At 45.1% G+C, this 16,522-nt stretch overlaps 1 protein-coding gene across 1 annotated transcript; it reads right to left on the reverse strand.

Annotated features, from left to right (window-relative positions):
* Window positions 1–1,090: 1,090 nt before the first annotated feature.
* LOC119457835 (thioredoxin-related transmembrane protein 1) lies at window positions 1,091–15,892 on the reverse strand. The gene is made up of 8 exons (XM_037719590.2): window positions 15,723–15,892; window positions 15,268–15,383; window positions 15,097–15,142; window positions 14,182–14,310; window positions 11,820–11,865; window positions 9,585–9,686; window positions 8,384–8,509; window positions 1,091–4,376 (listed from the first exon to the last, which is right to left on the reverse strand). Exons 1-8 carry the CDS (start codon window positions 15,863–15,865, stop codon window positions 4,284–4,286), a joined length of 801 nt encoding a protein of 266 aa, XP_037575518.1. The 5' UTR covers window positions 15,866–15,892; the 3' UTR covers window positions 1,091–4,283.
* Window positions 15,893–16,522: the final 630 nt, after the last annotated feature.

The following is a 16,522-nucleotide window of genomic DNA, read 5'->3' on the forward strand; positions in this document are numbered from 1 at the left end:
CTTCCACTGGCGGCTACCTTCATAACCGTAAATGGGTAAAGTGCAACTTGGAAGAAAAACTGGAAGAATAACTTTCTTTCCCTCACGATAAATTGGCGCATTCTGAAAGCGCATGCACATTTTGGCCCGTGTCTTGGCTTGGTTGGACCGAAGCCGACATGCCATAGTGGCAATCTTGTGTGAATACACTGATCGCACGGTTGATCCCGCCTCTCTGTTGTTTCGTGTCGGCAGCAGCGTTGGCTGCACTGCAGTTGCCGACCATTGAAGATGCACTGCGGTGAAGCACTGCTGGTCTTGAGCATGCGTCTGGCGTTTGAACAGACATGTGCTCTAGACCGGCTGTGGCTAGAGCTGTGGTTTGCTAGACGCATTCAATAGCGAGCAACGACAATGCCGCCGCTGCGAGCACCACTTCGCGCAACGAGCATGATAAGACTTGGCGCACCTTTGATGATGCACTACCCATATATTCTAGTTCACTGTTGTCTAAGTAGTGAGGGGGTAAAGCGCATGCAATTTATTGTTCCCTTGCCACATATTGGCACAAGCTGTCAACGGGCTGTCAAAATCGGCAGAAGACCCTTAGCGACGGGCTACATTGGAGGCATCACGCTTGCATTTCTTTCGCATAGATGCGATTGGGAATTTCTTTTTTTCCTTGCCCATCTCAGCACGTATGCTTAGAGCAAATATTAGGTACCACGGTATTTTTTTGTCAGATGTGACTTCTTTATAATGAGGTTTAACAAACGGAAGGGATTATCGGATATAACAAGTAAATCGAACATTTCTTGCCAATATCAGCGTGTAATGCATACGTATGCTTTTAGCAAATATCAAATTTGACGAAGTTCAACTGCAGTATTGTATGTGTATTGTTTAGGAGCAACAAATAAAAAAGCTGCCAAAGTGTTGTTTCGGTTGACCATAGGTGATGTAGACAGCAGTAGTAGATTGCAAATTACAATAAGGCAGGAGAAGTCATACAGTCACTCGAGTGAAGAATGAGTAGCTGGAGGTTTTTTTCTCCCATCCATATTTCATTCCAGCAAGGTAGGTTAACGCTAACCGAGGAAGACATCGCAGGTTATAAAAGTAGAAACCACACTTTATTCCACGCAAGAGAGGCTGTCTCAAAAAAAGCGACAAAGAAATGCATTTTTGAGAAAGAGTAAAAAAAGAAAGCGGACAATGAGCGCGGCAAATAAATAAGCTACAGACAAACACATTATATACCTGAAATTTGAAGTGCGAAAAACAAAAGGAGAGAAACGGCAGTAGTATCTTACAGCTGGGCAGATGTCTCCAACACACACGTGGTGATGCTTTTCAGTGTCTCCAAGCGTTTATGAGAAATCCATTAGCTGCCTCTCGCAAAGAGAGATCTATGACTGTTACCTCTGCTGCTGCCATCTTGACTGGAATGCCCAAGCAGCCATAGCACACAAAAATTCAGCAAAGTGCTCATCTCTAACACCCGTGTCACATCACCAAGCTTAAAGAGTAACTGCAATGAAATTTTGCTCGAACTAAAGTGCTTATAAATCAATAAGTATATGCTGTTAAAGCTGTCTTGACAAACCTGCGGGGTCCGTATACTTTCCCGATTAACAGCCGTTAAATAGCACCAAAGCAGACGACATGTGGACCAGAGCATGGCCTCCGTGATCTTCGACTGGCCACGGGCACTATCCGATCTCGAAGATTATGCGTGGGCGCCGCGCGCAGGTTCTCTAATGTTCCGAACTGGCATAATTTTCGGCGAGCAGTAATGGCGCAAATCTTTTTCTTCAGTTTCGGAATAAAAAATGTTTGCGAGCTTTTCATGACACATCCAGCCGCATTTCAAACATAATATTCTGCGTGGTGGTTGCTCCATATCTATGCTATCTGAAACTAGCCTTTTCGTGCGTACAAAATTTCACTGCAGTCGGACTTTAGGCATTGAACACATAATGCCATCAAAGCTGCCCATGTTAAATAGATAAGCAAGCTTATATACTCAGTGACAAGTCAACAATGCGAGAAAGGCTCCTCCCCAGGAAAGAAAAAGAAAAAAAAAACAAAAACAAAAAACCTAGCGGCTGATTTGTACGTTCTCCATTCCTCAGACTTGAGAAATTTCAGTTGGACATCGATATAATGAACCCAAATATAAGTTATTGGATACAACATAGTAAATCCGAAATTTGGATGGCCACGCTTTATTTCATAAAGTATTTCGACTGCTATGTTGAAACCAGAAATGGTTAGATAATGTAGGTTACAACAAAGCTTATTCTTTCTGGGGTTTTTTACGTGCCAAAACCATTTGATCGCTCAATTGTTCAAGGTATCCATTCTGCCAGCAAGAATCTTAAAATCAGCAGAGAGCAACTTCTAACTGCACACTCTGGATGTAGATGCCCATCTTGGCTGCTGTGGCGCACCATTTGTGGCCCACAGCGGCTTTATTTTAAATGCTCAGATGAAAAAGATTTATGCAAGAGTGCTCCAAACAACTGAAAAAGATGTTTTCGAATGCGCTCTATAAATCTCATATTGACACTGTGGCCATAAAGTGACAAAATGGAGAAGGCTGTGCATTAAGACTGCTAAACACTTCGATAAGAACAGAAAAAAATACTGGTACAAGCCACCCTTGAGGCACACTTTCAGCTGCATTTTTGATGTGTCACCGTCTATGTTCTACCGGGGGGACATACATCACGTACATGTGCCGTGCACGCGTCGTTGCGATTCGCCGCACGCATGAACAAAGAGTGCGGTGCGTCTAACGTGGCATTCACATTACCTTGAGCCTGGAAAGACGAACAGCTTTATTAAGAAGACAAGCTTTCAGAGTGGCATAGTTAAAACGCAAGCACCGCCACTGCTGTATTCGACACATTCATTACACATCAACCGGAAACCCAGCTCACAGGTACGCACGTTCTGTAAAACATGTCTACAACGCACGACAGCAGGTAAACAGTCTGCTGGCGAGAGAAACCTTGACTGTCGTGCGTGTGCTTCTTTATTGGCCCCTGCCATCAGAAATTGTAATTCTAAACACACAGGAGACCTATCACTAACATGCTGCATGTGTATGTGATGTCGCTCGCCCTACCACATGACATGGTTACAGCACTCCCTGATGCACTGAGTAAACTTAAAAAGCAAAAGACGCAGACTGAAAAACACGGGCGTCCAAAGCACACACAAAACACGAAGTGAATTTTCTTTTAAGGCACTCCCTCTGAGACCACTGTTTTTTTTAAGTAAGGAGAAAGTGTCAAGCTTGCATTTCGAAAGTCTGGACTAACAGACTGCTTCACAGATGCGCAGCCTCTGTCAAAATTTCCAAAGCCGGCACAAGTGTGACTGAATATTCATCACTGGGCTTTGCACCAAGGGTGCCTGTGGAACTTTTGTCACTCGAAAGTTCCAGAAATTGAGAGGGACACTACTCCCTGCTCTCATAAGCTTTGGAGCAACAGACAATACTTAACTTAAAGGTTGCTGGCATGGCGATAAGTCTTGTCTGTGGAGTCACCGTATTGGCTTTGAAACTTGACAAAGACTGTAGACAAGCAAGACTTTTATAACACAGCCTGCGCACACACGCACACACATACACCCACACTGTTTCCTTTGGACAATTCTCATCGGTGCTTATCTGGGCAATTTTCCAAGCCAACTCCCGTTTTCGAATTGAATATCAAAGCATATCACAGGATAAGCTGTACTATTGGAACCTTAAGCCCAACAAGTAAAAAAAATATATTCAGCTAAAACCAAAGCGCACTGCAAACTGGCAGCCACGAAGCGACCACACATTCCTTTGGCTTCCACAGCAAGAGAGGATCGAAAAAAAGACAGAGTGCAGCTGAAACAGTTTTACACATCGTCACTTAAGCCCCCCTTTCACAAAACCCTCGTTCACTGACCCTCGCCTCACCACTAACTACATTTAACCGCGTCCCAAAAAAAAGTGACTTGACCAACAATGGAGCCCCACCATCGTAAGTGGTTTCTCCTCCCGAGGTGCAAATTTTCACACACACGCATAACAAGTTAAAAAAGAACAAAAAACAAACTTGGTTCTTGAATCAGCCACTAGTGTTCGACATGGAACTCTAGATGCTTTACAATGTAGGAGGCCCCTCCCCGAGACAAAACTTGTGCCAAAGACCTCGTCGTGACAACAGAATTTCCCCGCATCTTCCGCCGAGGTAATTATTCGGTGGTCATCGCTCGTCGAAAAATCTGAGCGCCTCGGAGCATGGTGGGCAAAATGCTCACTCTACCGCTTCGGGATTGCGCCTCCTGAGCTGTGCCGCCTCACCGTCGCCCTTATCCTCGAGCGTGTCGTCCAGGATCACGTCGTCGTCCTGCGATGCCACGCGTTTGATGCAACGACGTTAAAATATTGCACCCAAGTGACAGCACTTGCATTCCGATTTTAAAGCAGTACTGACAGCATTTTCAAGTTCTCTTTTCATTTTACGTTAAATGAAATTGCTTGAACTGAAAAGCCCAGAAAAAAAAATATACTGGCAAGCCTCAGAACGTCCTAAATAATTTACTGTAATAGCTTTTCTACGAACCAGTTTCGTTTTTCGTTTCCCGGTAGGTGTTATGTGTCCTGACATCATGATGCAAAGGTTGGTTGTCCCCATTGGAGAACATAGCAGTGTTTTGGCACGTGTTCCAGGTCACTCGATCGTCTGGCATGCTGCTACTTCGAGCCATGCAACTAGTAGCAGCATAACTGGCAACTGATCAAGCCGAAGTGAATGCAAAGCCGAAGTGAACGCCAAAATTACACAATTTCCTGCTTCAATGTAATGACCAAGTTCTGCGTCATGACATCACGCCACATAACATCTACCGGCAAACCAAACTGTAACTGCTTCACAGGAAAGCTATTTCGAGAATTTTAGCTTGTCCGGTTAACGCAGGCCAACTGGGCGTTTTACCGGCAGGGCGTAGGCGTAAACGTGAGTGGCCAGAGCAATGCCAGCCACCTGGTGGATTCAGAGCTGAACCAGACAAGACTAAGATTGAAGTAACCAAGTGAATTTTTTTTCGCTGATGGTCTAAATTTTCGTAAAGGCGTAATTGTGTCCTGATACGCTGTCCTGATACCAGCAGTGAAGTAAAATACACTTGGTTGATGCAGTGTTAGCGCTGTTTTTGTCTGGTTCAGCTCTGCCCCCTAGGTGACACCACCTGTCAATCGCTTAACGTTTACACCTCTCGGCCATCTCGTAAAACGCCCAGTCTGCCTGCGTTTACTGGAATGCTGGAGAAGCTAAACATCTCTATTATAGCAAATTATTTTCGACGTTCTGACGGTTTCTAGTATCTTTTTTTTCTGGAGTTCCCTTCTAACTTTCTTTCCAGGAAATTTTCATTTCATGAAAATGAAAAAAGAAAGTCGGAATGTTTTGGCACTACTTTATTAAAGTAATACTGACAGCATTACTCTTTTAAGAGGTACTACTGACAAATTTTCGGCTTGATCGCTGTGGCTACCACATGCAAGCACAACCACAAGAAATGCATGCGACATTGGCACAAACTTTTCTCTGTGTCATGACTCGTAACATCACGGTAATGTCGATGATGCAAGTCTGGCTAGAGAAATTTAGCATCAAAATATAAAATTTAATGTTTCCTGACCTCCACACTTGCCAAGTGCAATTCTTTGACATGCAAGGAACGCATCACGAAGTTTAAAAGCTTCAAAATCATAGTGCCATTTTCCAGTGCAAAGATGAGACAACAGAACAGACAAGAGAGTACGATGGCATAACAAGGCAGTGTGACTTGTCTGTTGTCTCTGCGCTGGAAAACAGCACTATGTCGAACAAACTAGCCCAAGAACACATTCCAAGAAACCTCCTGGCGGCGACTCGGCTGAGCTCCCACCAGCTGCACACTACTGCGCATGCGGCGTGACGTCATCCCGGCGCGTCGTCTGCTGCACGCCGCCAATGCACTGTGCATAGCTTTCGACCCACTTCCCCTACGTGTGCTCGGACTGCAAGTGCTTCGCGAGGCGTTCCCCGATGCCACGGACCACGAGGAAATGCTTATACACCTAGTATAACTTAGCATCAGTTCGTATAGCCAGGACCAGCTAGGAACCGATCCGCTCCGCTGTGTCTCTAGCCTTGCGCCAGTAGCGCAAGCTACCCCGAACTTTTCGTTTAGACATGGCACCGGGCAGTTGCTGTAATTCGATACTATTTATGGATGCTGCAGCTGTGTGTTCTTATTGAACTAAATCTGGATACTTTTCGCTGCAAGATAACTTTATATAATAGCGGGTGCCTTCAGGCTGCATTCGAACTAAAAGAAAATTTCACTCTCCTTGCTTTGCTACTGCCGCAGACACCCATTCTTGATTTAATCGCGAACGTACAGTGAAATGCTAACTGGCCCGCAAGACTGCTTAATTTAATCTCGAACGTACAGTAAGATGCTAACTGGCCCGCAAGATTGCCTTTTAATGCGTTAGCATTCTTTAAATACTTGATGCACCTTTTGGGGGCCATCTATCTAAGCTTGTATGTATACGTCTATCTGAGCATTTTCCCACCTACCCGGGTCGCTGGTTAGTCTGTGGTCGAATGGTTAGCGCATTGGGCTGCTGTGCTGAGGCAACACTGTTCAAAACCAACCATCAAACCAACCTGGTTCACTGAATATGCGGTTATGTGTAGGACTTCGAGGAAACCCTTTCACGTCGACATGGGTCACTGTAGACGCGGGACTGGGTAGGCACCGCTGTTCGCATGAACTGGTTGACGCCGATTTAAAGTACTGGGTATGTGCCACTGAGTCCGGTTTTTAATGAACCTCTTTGATGACAACTTTTGTCACTCAGTAGGTGCCAGCGCGTTTCTGCCACTATTCAATAACGTATTTGACGCCAAATTGGGTAACGAGGTATGTGCCACTTGGAATGTGCCGTTCTACAATGACGAAAAAAGATCCCTTCGCCGATGCTGAGCGGAATCTAACTCACGTAAGATGCGGGACTGTATAAGTACAGTGGAACCACGATTATACGACTTTGAGGGGACCACGGGAAACTGTCGTATAATCCAGGCGTCGTATAATCGAAAAACTATGAATCTAGGCAGTGACGCTCAGTCTTGCCCAAAAAACAGGTACAGACTGCCTGAATAGGCCCGCGGCACAAACCTGGATTGTCCCAACGAAGGTAGATTAAATTATTTAAGAATACTGTATTTATTCGATTGCCGCGCGAATTTTTTTCAATATTTTTGTTGCTTGAACTCGACCTTCGCGTTGCATTCGAATAACGGCAAAATTGACCATTTTAAAACAAATATTCTACCGAAATCAAGCGATTTCTAATGTTACGTTGGCAAACTAACTTTATGTTTCGATCCAATCCATAGTCTATAGAAATCGGAACTTGTTTTTGGGTGGAATCGACGCTGCTTTCGCTGTGCTTGCGGATGGTTACGATGCTGCAATACCCTACGGCTTTTTGTGGTTTGACTCCGTTAATTCATGATGTTATGGCAACGAAGCGCATTCAGTATGACGGCCGCTTAGACTAGCAATTTTGATGGCCGAGGAGCTGGGAAAGTCTGCCGCGGCTTGGTGTTTCAACGTCGACGTATTGCGGATGGCAAGACCAGCGGCAGGCCCTTTTTAAATGCGAGGCCAGTCGGAAAGGCTCTGTGGAACTTGAAGTGACCTGGTACTGACCCTGAATGAAATTGCTGTGCAGTCTTTTAAGAAGTACTTAAATCTCAAACAAGCTCTACGGCACGGAAGATGGCTTGATTCTCGGGCGATCACTTTTGGCGATAGTTTAGCTTTAGCGAGAGTCGGCTCATCCAGGCACGGAACCCCTCAAAGTATACGGCTGACAGCTCTCATGATGCTGATAGCGAGCTTAGGACAACATCAGAAACACTTGTCGGGGATGCTTTCAGTGCAGAGTCGTGGGAAATTTCGTGAAAGTGAAGCTATCTACTAAGGTGATCGCCCGAGAATACCGCCCAAGAAAAGCTCCATCTCCTCTTCAGACGACAGTGATGAGTGAAGAGAACTAGTTTCCGAATTGTGATTCCTTGAATAAAGGTAACATTTCTTTTTCCGTTCATCCCACGTTACATTTTTCAGTTTCAAAAATGAAGACATCTCTACAAAGAGGCTTTCAGAATATACTTGATTCATCCATCGATACCTTGCAGGGTGAAGTTTGGTTTAGGAAGGTTAGGTTGGCTCACGTATGGAGAAGCAGTCCAAAGAAAGGTATCAGTATTTAGGCCTAATGTGCAACAATGCATTCAGCAATTCGAACAATGACAAGCGCAACAATGAATATAAATGCCAAGCTTTCACTCACAGACTTGTTGTCGGCTTCAGACTCGCTTCCGTACTCTTCCTCTTCATTGTCAGACTCGGACTTCTTCGCAGGTTTGTATGTGGGCACTTTTGCTGGGAATACTGTGTCTATGATGCACACAATCAACTGCGAACAATAAAGAAAAAAGGCAGATGCAACACACTTTGAATCTACATTACACAAAGCTTTCTTGAAATATTCCAATTAAATGCTGCGCAAAGATTCCACATGATGCGTGAAGTTTAATTTCCCGGCATCGGCTTGGCGAGAGCCGGTCGAGCTTAAGATTGGTACGCAATCGACCGAGCAGACATTATTGTGAGCTTGAAGGCAGATATTTGTTGCAGTGAGGATAGTCGGGTAACATTTTCTTTTTGTTTGTTTCATTGTGTAATACTGTAGAAAACAGAGCGGTCACCAGCGCATCCATAGGGCCAGAAATAACTATACAAGTTAGTTTAAAAGGTTACTCTGACACACTCCACTTAGTCAACGGCTTGAGATACACAAAGACTACACAGCTTATGCTAGCGCCTGCAAGTGTCTGTGAGCCTCAAACAAACTAGGGCTGTGTATTGCAGGCATTCTTTCCCTTCGATTCTATTCGAAGTCTCACAGATAATTGGAGCACTCATAATTATCTTGTACACTACGACCGAAAAAAAAAAAAAAATAGTTACTTCCTCCTACACTTTTCTTGACTTCATACTGTTGTTACTAAATAATGGGCCCCTCGCTTGATGCAGGCTAATTCAGAGGAGGCGAAAGCTTATTTCACCATTTATTGACACTCAACAATTGCAAGAGCCCAGCCATCGAGACAACTGGCACAGGAGCCATGTGTGCCACCATGTCTAATGTTACTCAGTAGCGCACATAAACATTTCGTGGGTTAAACTTGCCAAATAATGCACGTTACCATGACATACGTACGCCACAGAAAGCCAGCAGCGTGCAGATCATGCACAGTGAGGAAAACACCGTTTCGTTACATACGTAATGTGCCTACGCCTGCTTGGAAGCGCTATTCTAAAGCTGTCTTATGATTTGTAGCATGGAGACAGACAGGGCTGGCAGGCGTAGCATGGTTTCGTGGATGGAGCTTGCGCAGAAATTTTAGGTTGTCACCCATTATAGCTTGGATATCTTTCCCTACTAACGTTGAATGGCATTTGTGCCGCAAAGAAATGAGGTCTCTTACCAGACCCAAGACAGCACCGATGACGATTGTTCCCAGGGCAAAGAGTATGTATGAGCCCCAGTATGGGATGCCGTAGTAGTCAACCAACGTTGTGTGCAGGGCCTACACGAGAAAAAGCACACTAAAATTTGACACTGCAGCGTCTAAGACAACCAAATACAGCACATGGTAAAGCAACGCAGTGTCTGTAGTCCACAGACTGCCATGCACTTACAATATTGTTAAAACCCGTATCGTTATCAGTGGGTTCGACTGCATCTCCAACTGCGGACTATGCATGATATATTTCTTCAAGGAGGCCAAGCGTGAGAGCCAAGTATACTTTTTAAAAAAAGTAATGACATGACATTTTTTTAGTTTTTCTTTTTTGTTTTAGCATTGTTTTACCACCTCTGGCGAGCCCCAGAGCACCCTAAAAATTTACTAAAATAGCTGTTCCACAAACCAGTTCCGTTTTTCCCCCCAAAAAGGTGTATATATCATCTTCTTTCTGGGGTTTTACGTGCCAAAACCAGTTCAGATTATGAGGGACGCCGTAGTGGAGGGCTCTGGATTAATTTTGACCACCTGGGGTTCTTTAAAGTGCACTACATTGAAGCCCATGTGCGTTCTTGCATTTCGCCTCCATCGAAATGCAGCCGCCGCATCTGGGTGTATGTATCGAGATGCTGAAGGTGGTCACGTGGGGGCAGGACATTGCGACACTTTGACACTCACTCGGTGATCTGCTATACTGCTACTTGCTAAACCGCTTGATGTAAAGACATAACAGACACCCCCAACATGCGAGCTCCATGAACATCTCCCACGTGACCTCTGATGAGAATGCATGAAACTATGTCATGAACTATACATATGGATGCCTGCCCATAGATGTGGTACTTGGGATCAATTGATTATTCTATTTCTTGGGTTCGATTTCCCGAGGCAACACTAAGGCTACGAGAGATGCCAGAGAGTTAAGGGCTCCGGATTAGCTAGGGTGCTTTAACGTGAACTTAGAGCTAAGTACATGAACGTTACGCATATCCCACCACGAATATCATTCCTTACACGTAGCCCGTGCATACGGTCACTTTTGCATCTTCTTTTTTCTTCGAACAGCCAAAGACTGGAACGACCTTGCACACGATATCACTGCCATGACCAGCTTATCCTCCTTCCTGGAAGCAATTGCCTCGCGATGCTTATTGGAACAAATGTTCAATATTTTTTGAACCCACCCCTTATGTAATACCCCTTAGAGGGGTCTTCAAGGAAATAAAGTGACAGTGAAAAGTTTTTGCATTCTGCTCTAATCGAAATGCAACCACTGTGGCTCGTGCCACACTTGTGGCAGAAAGCCATGGACTACACATGGAGAGCACCAGCTTTAGACTGAAAGATGTGGTAGTAGAGGTGGAAATTAAGCAACTAGCAAGAAGTATATTTCAGAGCTCTAGCCATGCAACTTCCTTAAGTCGTTAAGTGCCTAACGAAAATTATGCAAATGCTATTCCGCCAGCATACGTTATCGGATATTTCACTTCCTCGTTGGCAGACAGAACAATGAGCAGGATGCAAGAAATGGAGATGCCGTATTTTCTCAAATCTAAGCAGTCTCCTATTTCACGACCCACGAAGACCGGAGCAAGACCTCTTCACCCAAACAATGCCAGAATGCTATAGACTGCACTCACTGATACATCCAAAGCAGACAAAGTAGATGAGTTATGCATAGCCCTGAAATATACCACTAATCTGAGAGTACAGCTTTTGAAAACCCCTCAAACATACTTAACGATCTCACGTGCTTTCAGAACTCTTATCACATTTGTCCGCTTCTGGTGTTCCAACAGATGCATTATGCACAAGTGCGATATGTGTTTTTGGTGCAGAGTTAGATTTCAAAATCTTGTGCTTCCAACCGATTTTTAAGCTTGCCAATTTTTAGCAAGTCTTTGAAAAACATGCCCCAATAAAGATTCGGTTTCCTGCAGTCAGTAGAATTCGCCTCTTTTTTAAATCCAAATCCAGGTGAGCAGTTGCATAATAAAAGCACTTCTGCACTGTAGATGCATTTTATTACGAAAACGTTGGCCCCAAGCTAAAGCCTTGTTTTAACTGCTGTAACAGTAAAATGGTGGTGAGTAAATTGCTACACGGTTTAATTTTTCGGCTCTTGTGCCCCGAAAGCCGAGGGGCTGCTTTGATGCTATAAAACACGGTGAACCAGGTTGCACGCCCAATACATACCCTCAAACTCATGGACAACTTGAAGAACTGTGACACCATGGACATCCTGCAGGAAAGAAAGAATGCAAAGAGGTTAGATGTAGTCGGATAAAAATGTGCCCACTATTTTTGCCACCTTAATCACAAGTTTACCTGTCGTGTGCTTACATCAATGGCATATTGACCGATCGTTTCAGAGCTTCCTGACAGTGCTATGATATATGGTAAGGTCAGCTTACCACTCTCATTATGTTTGGGCACTGCAAGGACAAGCTTGACGCAGAGATCATGCGCTGACGATTGTGTCCGCAATATATGAAACCACTGCACGACGTGAAAACGGCACAAATTTCAAACAAAAGCCGGCACACTTTTCTCAAAACAACATCATTTAACAGCCGGAGATTCAAGGTCACACGAATAAACGCCTCTACGTGAGATGTACTGCAAGCATTTTCACAGGCTATTGCATGTGGCTTTGGTAAGCCATCGAACACAGAATGCACAAGAGCCACCATGGAAGTGCGCTGTGCAGTGCTAAAGGATTAAGAAGGGGAAAAAAAGGAGATAGGGTTCATGAGGTAAATGTGACAAAGCTCCATGACTTTGCTATGTGAGAAGGCAGGGAAAGAATGTGACTTGCAAACGCTTTTCGAGTCAAAGGGAGAGAGTCTACGTTGACAGTGAAGTTGCCTCCTAGCAGCATAACGCCATGACATTTACCTTCAATAGCAAACCAATTTGAAAAATTCTTGTAGTCCTGCAACTTCCAGTGTATAACCAAAACCTCTGATAGGGCCTGGTGAGGGGCCCTTTAAAGCTGCATTACGAGAACAAGCAAATCTAATAGTGGTTTATTGTAGTCAATTATCGCTGATTAAACCCGCTTGTGCACACTGTAAAGCTCAATTGCTGTCTTAACCAGACTTTGGTGGCACTGACAGAGCACCGTGAAACAACCAGTTGGATATGCCATACTGAGTGGTGCAAAGCTGGACAAGAGAACAAGGCCACCCAGCATTATGCACACCCTTTATGTATAAATGAGGGAAATTGAAGTGCAGCAACATAGTCAGGAACTCAATTTCTGTGGTCGCATGTGCATGTGCGCAATTATTATTTCATTGCATCCAGCAGGGAGCCAATAATCTCGCATAGCATAAATCACCTGCTCTCTCCTGGGGCTTTCAAGGCCCTCTAATATTAGGTCCCGCATACGATGTCATAGATCTGTGCAACAGCTCGCAGACGCCAACCATTGGGCAATTTGTTCATTTCATGAGTTACGCCCCTGCGAAATCTCGCACATGTATGTACAACCCTTCTAACCTTCTGAGAAATGGGGAAGTGACGGTAGTCAACATGTCCTGCCCGTCCTGTCAACGGTCATTTGTCAGTCTCTGGCACCTCCGAGACGCCATTCTTGAGGTGTTAACATAAGTACACCAGCAGAACGAAGAAAAAAAAAAAAAAAGGAGCAATAGGCAGAGCATTGCTACTGGCACCAGCTCAGCTAAGAGGAAAATTTGTGTTGAATGGGTAAAATAGACACTGTGCTCATTATATCTACATTATTAATACCTCCTTTTCAAAAAATGTGTTTGGGAATGTATTCATTGTAAGAAAGAAACCAGCAGCGGGTCAACAGGGCACTATCCCGACTGGTAACTTTGGCGAGATGTTAAGACTCGGTGGACATCGCTGAGATAAAAATCAGGAACAGTGGAACATTCCACATGGCAATACATGCCAGTCAAAGTACCCTTTCTTTCAAGTTCAGTGTCCCATAGAAGTTGACAGAGCAGTCAAAATGACGCGGTTGTGTTCCAGAGAAGTGTGAATGTGCACGACTTGCTTCGACACATTCAACACAGAATGAATACTTTTGAATCATGTCCGTCTAGCTTGTGTCTAGAACAAAAAATTGCATCTGTGGAGGTTTAAAGAAATGGTTCACGAACACTTGAAGTGTAAATGAGCACGACTTGCTTCGACAAATTCAAAATGCAGAAGTGTTCATAGGCATTCACTGCCGGCATCTTTACTTCAAGGTGTCTGCTTGCTGAATGAGGGCATTTGTCTGGCCAATGTCACACACAGAACATTGCATCTGTCAAATTTCAAACAATTGCGAATACACACGAATACACACAATTGCGAACAAGTGCGAATACACACGACTTGCTTCGGCAAATTCAAAATTTAGAAGTCACCATAGGCACAGAATGAATGCTTTTCATTGCCAGCAACCTTGCTTAAAGAGTCTACAACTACGCTAAGACAGATGGGCGGCCTGTGTCTAGTACAATGCATGGCATCCACGGAGGTTCAAACAATCGGTTCACAAACACTTGCGCGAAGTGCCAGAACACAAAGGACTCACTGTATGGACTGGGGACTCTTCCAGGTAGAGACTGGCTCTATGCTTTGCCATTTTTTCTCTTCGATGAAGTTGATGAATGACTCCTTGTCCCTGGTGCCGCGGTACTGCCTGAACTCGCCGTCCTTGACACTACATGAAAAATTAGACAAACACGTGCAAAGTGAGTCACAATAGACCGTTCTCCTAATTTGCAAATGCGCTGTTCTGCAATGCACAGTTGCCCTATTTGCCCAGCTAATGGCGGCACCAGTCATAGTTCAAATGAACATGAAGTGCAAGTTGCAATTGCTGCGACTTGTCTCCTGTTTGCACGGTCTCATCACGGGAGGCACGTGTACATTTTACATGTCATGATACACGCAAACTGTGCTCGTAGATGCTAGTTGCAAAAGTGACTGTGGTGCCATTAGTTGGGCAACAGCCTCGCAGGCTAGCTTTGCAATTATGAAAAGGTTCTACAAGTGCGAGATGTATGTGTGTGTCACAGTGCAGTAAGCATTGTACAACCTCCATCACAGGCTGTCTAGAGTGTTGTAGCCTTGTGCTGTGTAGAAAAGAAAGTGCAATCACACAGCAATCTCTAGGTTCAAGATGATGTACCAAAGAAAGCGTAGTCTGCAAGTTCACGCGGACTTTCCCGAGCTCAGCCACTATCGCTCAAACACTAAATATGCCCTCGAATACATTATTATTCGCTCAGCAGCACAGTTTTCCATCACTCTAGATAGAAATGACGGGGGCTGTACAGCAAATCTTATTTTGAATGTACAGCTGAATTATGAAACAAGCTCTGCCAGGCTCTTTGCAACAGGCTGCAAAAGTATTATGTAAATTCGTAAGGACGAAGACACGAGGTAGGCCGCAATCCTCTTCTGCGTTGCAAAAGTTTGATTGAACAAAACTACTCTGACTCACTGATAGATTGTCGGCAGCGCTGTCACCATGAATCTCCCGCTCAGACCTGGAATTGGAGAAAGATTTCCTTCGCGTCAGCTGAGCGCCGCAAAACGGCATCGAAAGGGCAATATGATCCTGACGGCAATCGAGCCGTTGCCCGCACGTTTAGTTCATCATCTCTCTAGTCACCTGGGTTCGTGGTGACGTCAACGTGGGCGACTTTGACGCCCAGGTCTTTGCTCCACTTCGAGAAGTCGTTCCAAACAGGCCCGAGCGCCTTGCACGCCGGGCACCATGGCGCGAAGCTGGAAAGATAACGAACAATTCAAGCACTTTATTTTTTCGCGACGAACAACTGTAGGACAAATCTTGCCAAGTTCGCCGACGAGGCGCACCATCGGCGCTTTTGAAACGACACGCAAATGACGATGCAAGCAAAATGAAGGCCTACGGCGACGTAAGAGAGGTCGGGGCAGGATGTTCGCGTATGTGAGTGGATCAAAGCGTCGCTGATAACGCGCAGTTTTTTGACGAAGATACACAATTAGCGTTGCAAAAACCCCGCCCCGTAGCAGGGGGTCCCTCCGTCAAGATATTCTTGCGATAAAACGACGGCGAAAAGTTTGAAGCTGCGGCTCACTCACAATTCGACCATCCATTCCCCTTCGAGAAGCTGACTCCACGAGTTCTCGTTAAGTTCGACAAGTTCGCCGACCACGCTGACGTGGGTGCTTGATGCTAGAAGCACCACGACGAGAAACACCGACGGCGCTGTCATGATCGCCATTTTCAACCACGAGCGCGGTGGGATGAGTGCTTCTCGTGGCGGCGTAAAGGTGACGCCACCTGTTCCAACGGGTTGCGCCATCTATTACACGTCAACAAAAGTGAGAAAACAGCAGCGGGGACCTCTGGTAGTTGCGGTGTACAACGTAGTACTACAAATCTCAGAGGCCCTGAGCGCGGTGTTTCAAACTCCTAACGTTTCTGAAGAAAATTTTTTAGACGGCTTTATGGCATCGAAGTATGCATGAGAGCTCTGCACAGGCTCGGGCTTATCTGAAAGCAAGGGCCAGGCTGGAGTCGGGCAAGCAAGTTTTGACGTGGGGCCAGGCTGAGCTCGTGCAAAGGTTCGCGCTTCAATCGGGCCTGGTTATGGTATTTGCAACTTCGCAAGACTGAAAATTGCAGCCCGCACAGAATTAAGGGTCAGTGGCATCTGTGGGCTTCTGTAATCCCCTCGTCCGCTTTTTAAGAAGGGAATCGGCCCCTTCTCGGTAGATCAACTGCGGCACAAATTCGACAAGCGCTGGAGGTGATTGGATTTATTGCCAGTAGTGCCTTGTGGGGGGCAATTATAACTCTCCAATTTTTCGATTAATGATTTAATCGCGATTGATTGGTTGATGTGGCATGAGCCAGAAAGCAGGTGTTGTCGCACGGC

The sequence above is a fragment of the Dermacentor silvarum genome, chromosome 7 (genome assembly GCF_013339745.2).
Source record: "Dermacentor silvarum isolate Dsil-2018 chromosome 7, BIME_Dsil_1.4, whole genome shotgun sequence".
Taxonomy (NCBI): domain Eukaryota; kingdom Metazoa; phylum Arthropoda; class Arachnida; order Ixodida; family Ixodidae; genus Dermacentor; species Dermacentor silvarum.